This window comes from Leptidea sinapis, chromosome 5 (genome assembly GCF_905404315.1).
Source record: "Leptidea sinapis chromosome 5, ilLepSina1.1, whole genome shotgun sequence".
NCBI classification, from domain to species: domain Eukaryota; kingdom Metazoa; phylum Arthropoda; class Insecta; order Lepidoptera; family Pieridae; genus Leptidea; species Leptidea sinapis.
The window spans coordinates 10,546,341-10,562,671 of record NC_066269.1 but is presented as its reverse complement, the minus strand read 5'-3'; the positions used below and the strand labels follow the sequence as shown (position 1 = coordinate 10,562,671).

At 36.1% G+C, this 16,331-nt stretch overlaps 1 protein-coding gene across 4 annotated transcripts in view; it reads left to right on the top strand.

Moving 5' to 3' along the window:
- LOC126980178 (P protein-like) overlaps positions 1 to 9,485 on the top strand; it is a 57,625-nt gene extending 48,140 nt beyond the window's left edge. For 3 of the 4 annotated variants that reach the window (XM_050829781.1, XM_050829780.1, XM_050829782.1), the window contains exons 14-19: positions 1,260 to 1,376; positions 1,802 to 1,895; positions 2,342 to 2,484; positions 3,933 to 4,043; positions 5,238 to 5,385; positions 6,569 to 9,485. In XM_050829781.1, coding sequence (XP_050685738.1) covers positions 1,260 to 1,376; positions 1,802 to 1,895; positions 2,342 to 2,484; positions 3,933 to 4,043; positions 5,238 to 5,385; positions 6,569 to 6,747 — 792 coding nt within the window. In that variant the 3' untranslated portion in view covers positions 6,748 to 9,485. The remainder of the gene's footprint in view (positions 1 to 1,259; positions 1,377 to 1,801; positions 1,896 to 2,341; positions 2,485 to 3,932; positions 4,044 to 5,237; positions 5,386 to 6,568) is intronic. The other variant, XM_050829783.1, reaches the window with a different exon arrangement.
- The last annotated feature ends 6,846 nt before the right edge of the window (positions 9,486 to 16,331 follow it).

Sequence of the window (16,331 nt, the reverse complement as noted above, 5' to 3'; positions counted from 1 at the left end):
CAGATTCACAAGATTTGCTGGTCATTGATGTGGTGGTTTTAGGTTCCCTTATGACTTTGGGAACCCATTTGTTGACGATGGTATGCTTAAGAAAAAAAGATTTCGCTGTATAGATTAGGAGACATGTGGGGCAAGTGTACGCATTTTAGTATTAAAACTAGTGCCAAAAGTAACTGATAAGCATGAAAGGAAAATAATACTATGTTTCTGATAGGGTTTTAGTTAGGTAATAATTATATAATAAATAAAGTCTAAAACCTTATCACTTTTGAAAAAAAAAAATGGATTAATCCGATTGATTCTAAATGCGCACACTTTCCCCGTAATAAGTGTGCGCACTCGTATGGGGTAAATTTGCGCAACTAAGGGAACTAAGTGGATTTTTAATGCCCTAAGCGGACTGATTTTAATAATACTTACATAACTTCATTGGAACATAACATAACTTCGAATGTTATGCTAAATAAAAAGCTCAGATACATTATTGACTGAAAAAAATGAATTTGCTTTAGTTACTATCCTTAGTACATTGCAACAATCTTTGCCATGACAGAAAATTTAACCTTAACGCTACCAGATTTTTTCCATTATTTTTTCAGTTAACTAATAATAACACGTGTGCTTTCCTTGCATAAGCTAATTTTCCACGAACAATCTTCCTCCTCCCCATTCATAAATAAAGGTATTGCGCTGACTTACATGCGCACAGTTACCGGCTGCGCACAATTACCCCACGTGACTCAATGTCACTTTGTTTTAGTGTGCCTACGACATTTTGCTTATGATTGGTTTATTCTGCAAGGCTGTCTGCCTGTTATTCGGAAAGCTTCACAATTATCTTTGTATTGACAGTGTTGTCAGCGATATAGTGAATTTATTGCATATTCTTGGATTATTATCAAGTATAACTTTATACCAAGTTTATTTGTAAGACCGTATATAAAAATAATAATAATAATATTGAAACACTCTTACACAAATCATCTTGCCCCAAACAAGGCATAGCCTATAATATGGGTACAAGACAATGATATATTTAACACAATATACTTACTTAAACATACATAAATACAAATAAACATCCATGACTTGAACCCGGGAACTCTAGCTTAGTAGGCAGGGTCACTAACCACTGGGCAGTAGGGGTCGTCATTTATTTATCATTCACATATCATATGATTCAGTATTCTTTTCAATAATTTCTTCAAATTATATCAATAGACAAAACAACTCTCTACGCGCGATAATTATGAGAATAGCACGATTGGTTTCAGGTCTGCAGACTGAACAACATGCTGATGAAGCGGGAGGCTGGTGGTGGAAAGTCCAAGAATGACCCTGTATTCTGCTCTACTGTTGCACAGATGAAACAGAAGGTATGATTTAGGCCTATCGCAGATGACGTACTTTTTGTGCTATCGAGTCTGTGGTACACAAAAGTCTGCATTGCACGCTAAATGTCTTTGTCAGATATTTCACAGACTTAACGCATACGTCGGTCATTTTGCTGAAGAACTGTAGATATGTACACGCATTGAAAGTACAGAGATTGCGGTGTATTATTTCATACTTGAGATAATAAAAGAAACACAACCTGAGGCTTGGACAAAACATTTCAGTCAATGCGTCACTTGGAAGGTTGGCTCAGTTAGCACTCCCACATCGCCCATAATTTTTGGTACAAATTTAATTTGAAGAAGGTTTGCTTTTTTTAGATTTCACCCATGTTGTATCGTCCCGGTTTTTTATATGTTTACGTAAATAAAGAAAATGCATTTTAAATTTTAAAATATATTTCCAGTATCGCATCAGGGACACACAGCTTTTGATTAAGGCGAGCATCTGTGTGCTGTTCGTTGTGATCGTGTTCTTCCTTCACGCCGTGCCTCAACTACGTAAGTCTTGGAATAAGCGACTGTCGACTGAGTCTAATTATCGCATTCTGAATGACGGGCATTGCTTTTAGCCGCACGCACTGAGTTCTGTGGTATGGGGAATACAGCTGTTGTCAAGCACAGGGAAATTTTCGCTGGCTAAATTGGTGAAAATAATAAGGGGGTACATTAGAAACCCACATTATAAATAATAAGTTAAAGCCACCATGTGCCGTGGTTGTTGAGGAAGTGCTTGAGCATATTTTTACCTAAACCAAGTAGGAGGTGTTAAATATCGGTAATAAAAAAGATAATTGTTTCGTATAAATTAATTTTACTCGTAAAATGTATCTCTAAGTTTAACATTCTATGACATAGGCGTCATTTTGATGCCTGAATAAATAAATCATATTTTATTTAATTTGAAAAAGTTTTCAAATTAATAATAAGGATGTGATTGATTTCAGAAAGCCTCTCCCTGGGCTGGACAGCGTTTCTGGGGGCTATTCTCCTACTCCTGCTGGCAGAGAGAGACGACTTGGAGCCGATTTTGGCGAGAGTGGAGTGGTCCACTTTGCTTTTCTTTGGTGCCTTGTTCATCCTAATGGAGGTATGGCTATTTCCCTGTTCTAGGTGTAAATATGGGCATGAACAAAACTATAAATTAGTATAATAGTTAAGTTATCACACTCTCTTTTTATATATGTCGGAGAATTAGAATATAAAAGTGATTATATTCTACTCTGTGTATTGGGCTGAACTGATGGCGAACGTCATCTTTGAAAGTGTGTTTGAAGTTGTCACTGTGTACATCACTGTCGGTGACGTGATTGAAGTTATTACTGTCCATCAGTAGAGCGCTCGTTGAGAAGTCGCAGTCGTCTTCAAGCTAGCGCCCGCGCCGGTTGTGCGCACTGATCGACTTAAAACAACATGTTGGATACCAACACCGTGACGCCCGATTTTAAATCCAAATAAATCTCCGAGATATATATAAGAGGGGGCAAGAGGTTCAAGTGATGGGGAGGGGTGAGGCAACCGCGCAACAGGGGTCAAGAATGAGTTAATGGCATTTAGTTGTGAGTTTGCTTTAAACGGGAAGGTCCGTAAGTCGTATAGGTTCGAGAAAACCGTAGTTGGTAATTGATTCCGCAAATGTGGCTTTACGAACCTAGAAATTCCTCGCGAAACTTGCGGGTGCAAAATCCCAGACGTGAAAATGATGGGGTGGTAATATATGCGGTAGAAGATATAGAGAGAACCCACATCTCTACGCAGCGCCAAAGAATCAAGCCGATCAGAGATGACTTGATCGTCGATGATTCCAGCCGCTCTTCGTTGTATGCGGCCAAACGGAAGAAGCTGGTACTGGGGAGCGCCAGCCCAGACGTGTGAACAGTACTCCATGTGAGTCCGAATTTGCGCCTTATAAAGTTGCAGGTGGTGGCTTATATTGAAGTACTCTCCAGCAAGTACCAGCTCACCAAGCTTTTAGAGGCTTTCTCTTCCAAGTGACCACGAAACCGAACGTCGCTCGATATATCGACGACAAGTATGTCAATACAGGCTGTGGCAATTAGAGAAATGATCTCCAATGACGCACAAAATTCTTGTGATTTTTTCCTAGAATATAGAAATTTAAATAAACTTTCTTGTTTAGGTCTCTATGTCCAGGAAACATTCCATACCGTGGAAAAAATCCCTTTAAAAACAGCAAGGTGGAGGAACGCCACATAGGCGTTACTCCAGACCAGATGAGAGCCATACTCATAGTGAGATGAGAACGTCTAGATTGTGGGCAGGAGTTAACTGTCAACAGAGGATACTGGTCGAGATACCTTAGTATTCTGTTATTCCTCTGGTTACAAGATAGGATAGCAGGTGATAATCATACTCAAACTACGGATTAATAAAAGTGAAGTAAAGTTATTTAAAACTTTTTGTCTTTATTTTACCTTCGTCACTACAGAATTATAGGACAGGGAGAAGTAATTTTAAACTTAGAATAACTTGCACATTGCGTTTATTAATAATGCACTTAACGTTTTCATTTTTCAGGTGCTGTCGAAGCTGGGTCTAATCGCGTGTATAGGGCGCCTAACAGAATCAGTTATCCTAAAGGTTGGCAAGGAGTCGCAAATGGCTGTCGCTATCATGCTGGTGCTATGGGTGAGTTGTTAGAGTATTCTGCTACTTTATAAGTTCACAAGTTCTTCAATACCCGATCAAGGGACACAGCTGTTCGTTGGGGAACGATGCAGCGGATGAACTTGCAAGGCGGGGGTCAGAGATCCAAGTGGCTGGACCAGGGCCACTCCTGCCGCTGCCCTTCAACCATATGCGCATGGATACGCACTCTCACCAACAACCTACACAGAACCCGATGGACAAATGTCTAAGTCTGTAGACAGTCGAAAGAAGCGATTCCTGCACTATCGCCCAAACTGACACGTCGACTTATTAGCCTAAATAGACATGACATCCGATTCATGGTCGGCACCCTAATGATACCAAAATAAAAGATGTTCGAAGTTGCAGAATAAATTAGTTTTCTTTCTTTCTTCCTAAATGCAACGTTCAGCGAGTGTGAAGGACCTTACATCACACGACCCACGACCGCACTACGTCATCCCTGCAATGCACTTCTTTTTTTAGTGATTTGGATTTACCAACCATTTGGGCACGAAGATCATGTTGAATTTGCGTGGAGCGTAAGCGTTTACTCCATAACAGTGGTCAGCAATTTACAGCCCGCCGATTTCCTTCCGAAATCTATTCCCTTTACTATTCCCTCACCAAGTTCGGACCCTTATAAACATAAGATGGTTTATTTTGCATGCTCTTATAACTTGTTTGAATAGCTTTCAGATACATTCACTAGCAATCAATTAGTATATTATAATTCTTAAATCACTAACAGCTGATTTGATTCCTCTTCGTCGAAGAATATCCACGAAAACGCTTCGGTTCTTGTTCTAGCCAGTTCTCGGAGTCGCTTATCAGTTCTTTTGCCCATTGCAATTATATATTATTATCAAATAAAACTGTTATTTTTCTAACAAAAACCTGAGTTTTTAAGTAAATAGAGAAAAATGGAGAAAACCTACAAATTAAATTTAACTTACTCGCAGATTATTTATACGCATCAACTTATCCCATGTCTATACAGAAATAAATTTGGTAGCTATCATACTTATAGGTATGAATTACATTAGTTGCTTGTAATTCCTGAAGTGAAAAGATTCTAAAATTATAAAATAATTTGTATATTATTTTGATTTTGCGACATGAAACATTGCTGTACGGCTTTTGGTCAATCTCGTTTATTAGTGATTTGTATCAATTGTTGATTTCATCTTGCAGGTATCTGGTCTGGCTTCGGCATTCGTGGACAACATTCCGCTGACCACGATGATGGTGCGAGTGATGGCCGGCATGGCAGACCCCGCTGGGCTCGCTCTTCCACTTCAGCCTCTGGCCTGGGCACTCAGTTTCGGCGCTTGTCTTGGTGGTAAGTACTGGTATTGCAGTAGGAGAAAAAAGCTGATACCACGGGCGAAGCTTCCGTTAAGCTCCATTGGATCTCCTGTGGTAATTCCATCTCACAGACGTTGTGTTTGTGCAGAAAATTAACTGAGTAGTTACTGCGTTATTTCAGCTGCTACAACTCTGGGCAAACTTGAGCTGCGGTGTATCTCCTGTGGTAATTCCATCTCACTGGCGTTTCAAAGTCAAAGTTCTTTATTTGCAATAACATTAACGGATAAAATTGTAACAAATTGACGACATTTTTTGTCTTGACAGACATGCAAATATTCCACTGGTTACGTTTTATAATTAAAATTATAAGGTAACATAAAACCGAATTGATTTATTTTATTTATAAAATGTTAAAAGAGATAATGTAGTAAAACTAATCACTAAAAATTATAAAGTTAAGAATTTGATTGGTGCCAGTTAGCACTTCATTTGATAATATTCGTGTATTGAGTAAAAGCAATATTTTTAATACCGTTAATAATGTAACTTTTTAACACAATTTCTTGCCTTAAATCCTTTGGTATTTTACTAAATATTTGATGACAGTTTTTTGGTACAAAGTGATTCTAATGGGAGGTACTTGAAGTCTAGTAGAATCACGACATAGAAACCTTTGTTTCTAGCTGAACTGCTCTTTAGCAGTCGCCAAACCGAGTAAATAAATTCAAATTTTTCATAACAAATAAACTACATTGTGTGTGTGCTTCAAAGTAACTAAGTAGTTACTGCGTTATTTCTGCTGCGACAGCTCTGGGCGAAGCTGAGCTGCGGTGAATCTCCTGTGGTAACTCTATCTCACTGGTGTTGTGTTTGCGAACCAAATTAACTAAGTAGTTACTACTACAACTCTATTCAAAATTGATCTTCAGCAACTGCAAAAAAAAAATTTTTTTCACATTACATTATTTGATTATTTAAGATTATCTTAATTTTTGTCAATTGTTATTTCTTATTTGTTTTACAACTTTAGAAAACTTACAGCTTGATACATATTAAAAATTAATCTATTATAAAACAGAAAGCTATTTACAAGTTTTCACAAATAATAACTATTTGTTGTGTATAGTTGTTTACCTACATTTAATATAATATTATATAACCTACTTTGCTTTATATAAATTAAGAGTTTTTATTTACTTTATTTATCATTTCAGGCAACGGCACCCTAATCGGCGCCAGTGCAAACGTGGTTTGCGCCGGAGTGGCCGAACAACATGGATACCGATTTACTTTCATGGAGTATCTGAAGATCGGTTTCCCCATCATGCTGGGAAACCTGGTCGTCGCCTCTGTATATCTACTCTTCTGTCATTGCCTTTTCACTTGGCACTGACATTAACTTGTTATCCGTTCACTTGGCTGGATTACTCATAGAAAATTAAAGGGCGATTACTCAAAGAAAATTCAAAAAATAAAGCGTTCATGTCAGAATTATAACAACGACATTGACAGCTGTGCGCTCTATTTAATTATTGGCTACAAAGAGAAATATCCGGCTATACTTTGCAATGACATTGAAGGTTGCCAATCTCCACAGTACTGTCACTGGATAACATTTACCTAGCTCCTTAAGCTATACACTTGCATGGACAGTCAGTCTTCCTTATTTTATTTGTTAAGACTTGGTAAACAGCTATGATATTGACAAATCAAGTTACGATTTCATTCATTTTTCGAAACATACGTCGATGACATTTAAGATTGTCAAGCCACTGTGCTGTCATTTGTCACTTATATTATTAGCTGTTAGCTAGGTTATATTGTACTATTGCTTTTTTGCGTTAATGATATGTAGTAAATGTATAATTTAAGAGATTGAAATGCCTTGAAAGTGTTGAGATAGATATTATTTCACAATCGCATATAGTCAATTACTAATGTGTCATTCTTTTTATATATCCAGTGATTTATGTCATTTGAGCTTATCTTAAGTAACGTAGTTTGCGTCATTACTTACAGCGCCTAATTTATAAGTTAACTTTATTGGATTTCCTAATTTTTCATTGTCAACTTTCAGTTGGCAGGATTTTATAAATCATTGTGTCTACTGCCTCATGAGTACATAGTATAATATTTTGAGCGCCATATAAATACGGAGTCTCGATCAAAACGATGTGTTAAATGACCAACTGTAAATTCTCATTATAGAGAAAAATTATTTAATTTGTATTTCGGCCTATGTGATAATAACCCTTGTAAAGAGTCTGACAGCGTTGCTGTTTATGTTTTTTTTTTCAGTTGAAAAATCATGTTTATTATTAATGAATAATTGTATTTATGTTGTGCCAGCTCTACTATTACTAACGAGCTGTTTAATATTCTTTTTTTTAGAGAAATATCAATAATTGTAGCCTTCAGCACTGTAAACCATTGGTCCACTAGCAACAGGTTCGTTTTAGAAACCAATTCTTGTGATAACTGACACACCACTAGCAATTGCAGTAGACGTACCTGTATTACATCAGTCTGTATATGGGGTCGTATCGCGGTGTGCTACGCTATAACCCGTCTTGTCACATTCAGTAAAAAAAAGCGTACAAATCTGCCCTCTAGGCACTGAATACTAATAACACTACGGGCAGCAAATTTTTGGCATAAATATTATTTTTATCTACCCGCAATGCTTAATGGATTACTCATTATGCAATTTTTATTATAATTCGAATATTTTCTGAAAATAAAACTAACATACTATGATAACGTGGTGTAACTATCACTACAACGAAGAGTACTAAGAATTCTGTCAGGATTTTCACGTTGGATAGCTAGGCTAATCCGTTGACCGAAATAGCTGCCTGCACTTGGGTTTCCAGTAGCTTTATTGAGGCGCGAAGATAGTACTTTGTACATTCTCCGCGCCTCTGGGCCCCACGGGTCAAGTGTAATTACGTATATTATAGAAGTGAAGAAGTTAATAGGAATAAAATTCGTTTTACAGTTTTTTTGTATCAACTTATAATGACAGGGGAGTTTCAAAATGCGCTATTTCGTAGTACTCTGTCATCTCGACCAGATGACATAGCTATCCAATTAGTAACTCAGTGAAAGTAGCAGTATTATTGGACTATGTTTAGGTTTAAAGGGTGCGTAAAGAAGAAAATTATTCAAATTTGTTGTTTACCTTTCAGTATGCTAAAATATTTTGGATGCAATGTATATCGTTTCCGAAATATAAAAATTTAAGGCAAGACACTGCGAGGTCGCAGTCCACTATGACGTCACTTCACTACACACAGAGGTGCGAAGCGATTTCACGTCATTCGGCCATTTAAAATATTTGAATAATGCGGCAACGAAAAACTATCGTACCTTCAAAACTAATCCCTTGATTTTATCCAAACAAGAACTAATGTATTTGTAAGCATATATAATACCTAGAAGTATTCGGGTCGCATTGTTTGCTAAGTGATTTTTTGATACGCTACGGCATAGGTCATACTGCATTTGTTTTTTTTTTGTGTTTGGGGTATGTGATGAAGTTTATATCAATATTTCGCATTTCGTCACTTCTTCCTTAAACCGTTCAAAGTATTGTTATAAATGAATGAAACGCTGTTATAAAAATCAAAAGTATTTTCTTTAGTGAACTAGGATCCCATGTGATTTGAGATTTTTATGTTAATTAGGATTATGAAAGTCAGCTAAACTTGACGACAAGACTTAATAATTAATAGTGTTTTAAAAAATTGAACTTTAAAATTGAGTGGAGGCGCGAATGTGATGTTTTTATGTAGATCGTAACCTAGATCGGAAATTTATGAAATGGAATAAAATATTAATGTAAAATAACACTCGAATTTTACAGATTAAGCAAAATTAATTACAACCCTAAAATATTAATTATTTACATTCCTGTCCATGCACATGCGCGTATATTTAGGCTTTAATCTATAAATCTGTGTTGAACATCTGCGAAAATTTATTTTCGTCTATGTCTAAAAGACACTAGTTTATAAGTAACGTATGTACTTACTAATTAATCAATAGATTTAATAAGAATAGTATTTTGCTGTAGTTTTATATTAAACTAAGTTTTATCTTTTTGAAGAGCAAATTATATTTATTCAATTACTTGTAGTTTTAATTATTTTATGTATTGAATTTATCCAAGTAATCATTTGGACTCAGATTACAGTTGCGTTGGTGTGTTCCTTGATACACTAAAAGCTTTCGACACCCTATCCATTCCCATCCTTCTCGACAAGTTGTACAATTATGGTAATATAATAAGTACGCCCCATGCATTGCTGGCAGATTACCTTACCGATTGTCAGCAACTATTAGAACTCAGTAAACATGTTAATCAACCTTCAAGTATCTCTTATGGAGTTCCACAAGGTAGTGTTTTAAGACCTAACCTATTCCTAAATTATTTGAAATTTTTCTCAAGCTTTTGAATATTTTGAAGCTCCTTTTTCCGTATCTCTTATTTTTTTTATATTATCCTTATTAAAAATTCATAATAAAGCAGTTATTAATCCCACTAAATAGATAAAAATTAATAATTGCCATATAACTGACATTCGGCATAAGTTATACTTAAGAACCGAGATAAAACGTGTTCCAACAAAAACTCTATTGTCATTGACGAAATACTATGACGAAACTGAAAAACTGTTGACCAGTCAGTACATCGTATAATACATATTACATGTAATTTCATTTAATTTTGTTTCCACTCTGTTTGTTGACTTTCTAGTTCCCGTTTACTCACTGCTGAAGGTCATCCCTCACATTCAATTGGTCAACGAGCTGTCTCTATTGATTTCGTTCCTTCGCCTGGTGGAGTGCGGTGTTTATCTTCAGATTTTCGGAGATTTGATCCGACCACCGTTTAATACTACGGCCTCGATATCTCTTACCCTCTATTTTACGCGTCACCATCAAACTCTCAGGTTATCGGCTCCTCTGCTGTAAGATGACCATGTATAGACGCTGAGCATCCTCTATCTTAACCTGCTTTAAGTATACCTGCAGTATTAAACTGAACAATTCTTCTGATTACTGGCCGTGATATTATACGGTAAGAGTCGTAGAAAGACCACTTAACGGCAAAGAATCAAGCTGATCAGTCCTACGTTGTCAAATGGAAGAAGCTGACGCTGGGGAGCGCCCACCGGAGGCCGAATTCGCGCCTTACATAATTACAGGCCGTGGCTTGAAGAAAAGTATGTATCAGCCCACTGCGTGCACCAAGCTTTTTTTAAGCCTGTTCTTCATATACTTAATAGGGTTGTTATGAATTATAATTAAGGATTTTATTAATTAAAGCAAAAAGGCTAGAGACACACGTGGTTTGGCATCCGCCCATGGACATGATGACTTGACACTAGGTGTCAAGGGATGCGTTGCCGGCCTTTAAAATTTACCAATTTGGCATTCTCTTCTAATTGAACATGTAGCTGTCGATATATCCACGCCAGGTGTGTCAATGCATACTATAGCAGTTAGCGGTGAGTGTTCTCAAATCGAGAAGATATGAGAAAGCGATATCTTTTAGCAGTGAAAACGTGAACGCACGAAACAGAATCTTCTTAGGGTTAAGCTGTATTAACTCCAATAATGTAACATCGCGAGCACTGCGAATACTATTATTATAACTAAAATAATGTATTACGAGTTTGTAGCACACATCATTATTAGCAAAGTGTGAAAGCGACAGCATATTTCAGAACAGGTCTTTTATTTTAAAAATTTAATTGAATGGTCGCTACTACGTGCTGTGTGTACGTGGATGAAATCGCGTGGTATCAGCTAGTATCTCTTATTAATGTTCACTTGAGTGATAGATTTGGAGTTACGCCCTTTAACAAGAAGCCTCAATATCGACTCATACTTAGCTGCTACAAAACAAAGAATAACAATAATATGCATTATCCAATGACAAAAGGTTTCTTTAACGATACTGCCGTGTACAATGCGATACTCCAGTAACCCTAACTCATCTTAAGGGACATTGCGTGATTTTTGGTCATTCGTAATGTTAATATCACCTTCTATGGCTTGAGGGTGACAATAAGGACCATTACGAATCATTACAAATTATTCTTAATTCAAAACAAAACATTTATTTCAAAAATTACTAAAGCCGCAGTTCAGCTTCGGTAAAAGAAAAAACGAAACAAAATATTTGTTCTTTTTTTATTGGAAATAATATAAGCAGAAATCTGTTAAATAAAACAAGCCTAACACTTGCAACAAGAAAATATTAATATTTCTTAACTTAAGCCTCGTTAAAACACCGAAGAACACGAAATATGTTAAATGAAACGAAAAACGCACACATCATAAAGATGACGTATTTGCTAATGAGCTTCGACTGACCCAGAGTCACGCAGGTGTGCACAGAGTCTAACGAGATGCACAATTTTTTTTATTTTTATCGAAGCTTCGTCCGCAGTTCGTTTTCGGTTCAAACTACATTCGGCCAATCACTAATAATTACTAGTCTATTAATCTATATTGTAGCTACAAAATTACGATTAGGTTTTTTTTCATAGATAATTTATACTGTGACAGCTCATCTTTCAACACGTCAAAAATTGCGGTGAACTCGATTTTCAGCAGCACACGCACACTAAAACAAAGTGACTGACGTATCGCGAGTGTAATACGTAGCCTGTTGTCATGCGTTCCTTAACGTATAAAATACGATTTAAGTTTTTTTTAATGTAAATTTGTAAGGCATTTATTATGCATGCACAAACTTACAAGATATCCTTTAAGAACGCCAGATAATCTCTGGAGTTGAAATAATGTTTTTTTTTATTTAAAAGAAGGACGAACGAGCGTACGGTTCACCAGATGTAAAAGTGATAACTCACATTCTCTTGCAAAACAGGAGCGTTGTCGGCCTAATAGAAAGGTTGGTTTTGAAGGTATCTATGTCCCGGGAACACCGCTCAAGGAAGCTCATTCCACAGCTTGTTTCTTACGTGGAAATAGTTCCTAAAAACCGCACTGTGGAGGAACACCACACATCCAGATGGTGGAGATGATATGATGGGACATGTTGTGCGAAGGTGGTATTCGGCGGCAGGAATCATGTGAAACAGCTCTTCGGAACACACCGCGTGATAAATGCCATAGAAGATATACAGTGAAGTGGCGTCACTATGCAACGCCAAGTGATCTATGCTGTTTATAAGAAATAGTGACAAAATATTTATTTCCAAAATAGTAGGTATGTGTATTGGGTATTTCATGGGTATCATTTAATGATATATTTTTAATATACAATATTTACCAGTGGGAGGCTCCTTTGCACAAGATGCCGGCTAGATTATGGGTACCACAACGGCGCCTATTTCTGCCGTGAAGCATTAATATGTCAGCATTACTGTGTTTCGGTCAGAAGGGAGCCGTAGCTAGTGTAATTACTGGGCAAATGACCCTTAACTTTCAAGAATCCTGAGCGACACTGCATTGTATGGGCAGGGCGTATCAATTACCATCAGCTGAACGTCCTGCTCGTATTGCCCCTTATTTTCATTAAAAAAAATTTTTTTTTTGTATTTTTTCATTTTTGTGTTTATTCTAAGCTCTGTAACGATTTTTTTCTGTACTAATCTATTCCTTTAAAGTAAAGATTTCATTCTTTAAACAGGTTGTAAGAACTTATATTATAACTGTGCCTGTGGGCTGTGGTTCAAAAGATAAAATCATTGCCACCAGCGCCACCTACACGACACAGACTTTAGTTGTTCGCCGAAATGGTCCGTCACCCTTTATATGTGTCCAAGGATTCATTCCAACTCAGACTCCTCTCGAAAAAAAAATCCAACTCAGCTAACGGTCATTGAGTGTTAGGTGAACATACACACATAAATTATCTTTTATATATATATATATATATTTTGGAATTATTATTTTACGAGAATAGCGCCATCTGTTGCAGATTTCTTGGACTAATTTATTTGTTTACCTGGTGTTTCGGAATCAAGCAAACTACCCCAAAAGGGGTTAGTTTCCTAGATTAGTCTGAGACCGAATATAATAGATTAAGCGTAAGTCTGAGGGATTGGCAGTACTATTAATCTAGGCTCAAATTGGTTACAAGAATTGTTGGACTGTAACTAAGACTACTTTAAGTATATATAGTTCAATTCAAGACATCTCGAGGTGTGGAATGAATAAATTAATTTCAGCATTAATGCCTAGATGTCACTGCAGGTTTGCCGATGCACAACAGTATTGAAATGTATCATCATTTTGATGGTTATCTATATATATAAAAATGAATTACTGTTCGTTAGTCTCGAATTATTTGTATAAGTCCAGAGAAGGTTTAAAAGGTGAATAAATAGCTAAAATGCTGCTAAATTAAATAAAAACAACAAATTTGTTTTTTCTTTGATGTGTCCATACATAATTTCTATGAGAGAATTTATTGACGCACGGTTTGACAGTTCTGCTGTGAAACAATTTCATTACGACAGCAGGGTGCATATTTTACGAAGTAATTTTTGATGTTATGATATTATATTATTGACAAATTCATATAAAAACATTATTTTATTTATTATATACAGAACAACGTCTGTCGGGTCCGCTAGTAAATTATAATAAATATACCTATATAAACCGAATTTATAGAGTTTTATTTCTTGCAAAAAAAATTTTATAACAAATCACTTGATACCTATTACTAATGTACCTATAAAAAGTAAACTATACCTGTATTTTTCTTCTATATGGGTACATAATATTTGATTTCAGAATATTTATTATCTCAAAAAGAATACAAATTCACTTACTGAGATACTTAAACTAACATGATACATATATTGAGCGGCAAATCGTTATATACTATACACAATTTAAGACGTTATATTTAAAGTTACAATAATTACACAGAGTTACAATAAATACTAATTAGGTAGATACATTAATAACGAAATAGGTGGGTAACGTATAAAATAAATGTTTACAGTAATGAATAAAACACCTACACTATTTTATTATTTATTATAATGACAGCTATGAGGGAGAGACATAGATAGATAATGTATAACATACATAATATACCTAATATTATGTATGTTATACATTATCTATCTATGATTGTAGTAAGTAGCTATATTTTACTCTATCTACGTTTTATATAGTTTATGTATGTGATAATATGTAAAGGATTATATTAAGTAGGTATATATTTTTGCATGTGCATCTAAATTGTGCTAGATTTACTTTGCAAGAACCCCTCCACGGGTGAAGACCTCCTCCAAAGAATTCCAGTGGTCTCTATCTAGTATCTTTGGCTACTTCTAACCAATTTGGGCCCGCTATCTTTGTTTATCTTGCCCTCTTGCGTGGGGTATTCTTTCCTTTTGGGCAGTTCCATGAAGTAACTACTTTAGTCCATCTCTCATCTTGTAGTCGTGCTAAATGCTCCGCCCGTTTCCATTTAATTCCTTGAACATGTACTAGTTCATCTGTAGCATTTGAATTGTTTTGATGGATATTAGAAGCTGTAATATCCTTTTTTTATGACAATAAGGGACGAGACGAGCAGGACGTTCAACTGATGGTAATTGATACGCCTTGCCCATTACAATGCAGTGCCGCTCAGGATTCTTGAAAAACCCAATAACTCTGAGCGGCAATACAATCGCGCTCGTCGGTTTGAGACACAATTTCACTAGCTACGGCGCCCTTCAGACCGAAACACAATCCTGCTTCTTCGCAGAAATAGGCATCATTGTGGTACCCATAATCTAGCCGGCATCCTGTGTAAAAGATCCTCCCACTGGTAATATTCCATATCCTATGTTATGTTATCTATGCTTAGTATTTGACTTAAAGCTAATAAGATATTCTTAAATAGTTCTAAGTCTTGCATTGCGATGTTTATATAAGTTTGTATTTTGTTTTGTCATTTTAAGAGTAAAAAGAGATGCCAGTAAAATTTAAAAATTGTGTTTCTAAATTATACCTTTATATTTTTAGCGTCTGTTTTACTACGTCCTACGACTACATCTGCTTCAAGTGAATATATTTCTCCCAAGACTGAAGCCATTGAAATTAAAAAACACCCATAATTCAATAGAGAAGACGTGTTAAATTATCTTACACCTGGGATCCCGAAAAGAACACTGTCAGTATATTTTGACAAAGACCATCTGTCTACAACAAATACCTCCTCCGAGGCAGCAAATGGCGCTAAACTTCAAAATGACAACTATGACAAACACTATCTTGACGCCACGGACTAGTAAAAAAAGAAGGTCTCCGCGCCGTGATATTAGCAAGTGAAACACCTTTATTCTAGTGTGTGTGCGGTTACAGCGTATATAGTTACACAATTTTTTCTCCCTTATATAATCATATATCCACCAATACCTTTGTAGTATTGTTTTTACACTTTTTCACAACGCACGACGGCATTTTATCGCGACGCAAACTGATCTGTCACAGACGATAGTGAATCTCATAATGGCGGCCGATCGGCTTGTATTAGTGTCAGTGTATGCGTGGGCCTATGTATTATATACACGTTTACCGGCTTGTTTTGGTGCCTCATTGTTATGTAAGGTTACACGGAGTCCTTATATTTTTACTCGTCCGTGCTTCACTCCTGTCAACCGAAAACTTAATCTGAAAAGGTCAAGAAACTTCGGGTTAGCTTAAATAATAATAAAAATGTAACTTTTACGCAAATTCTTATGTGAAATCACAGTTACAATTACATCAAAAATACTCAATAGGCCGAAAACAATCCGACACAGAATGTTTCCTTTGCAAAAATAGTTTACAAAATGTCAGTCATCACCATATCTCTGGAACCATTAGAGCTAAAGACTTGAAATTTGGTAGGAATATTCTTTTCACCGAGTAGAGGTCAGCTAAGAACGGATTTTCCAAAATTCCATCCGCAAGAGTTTTTTTTATTATGAATAGAACAACGTCTGTCGGGTC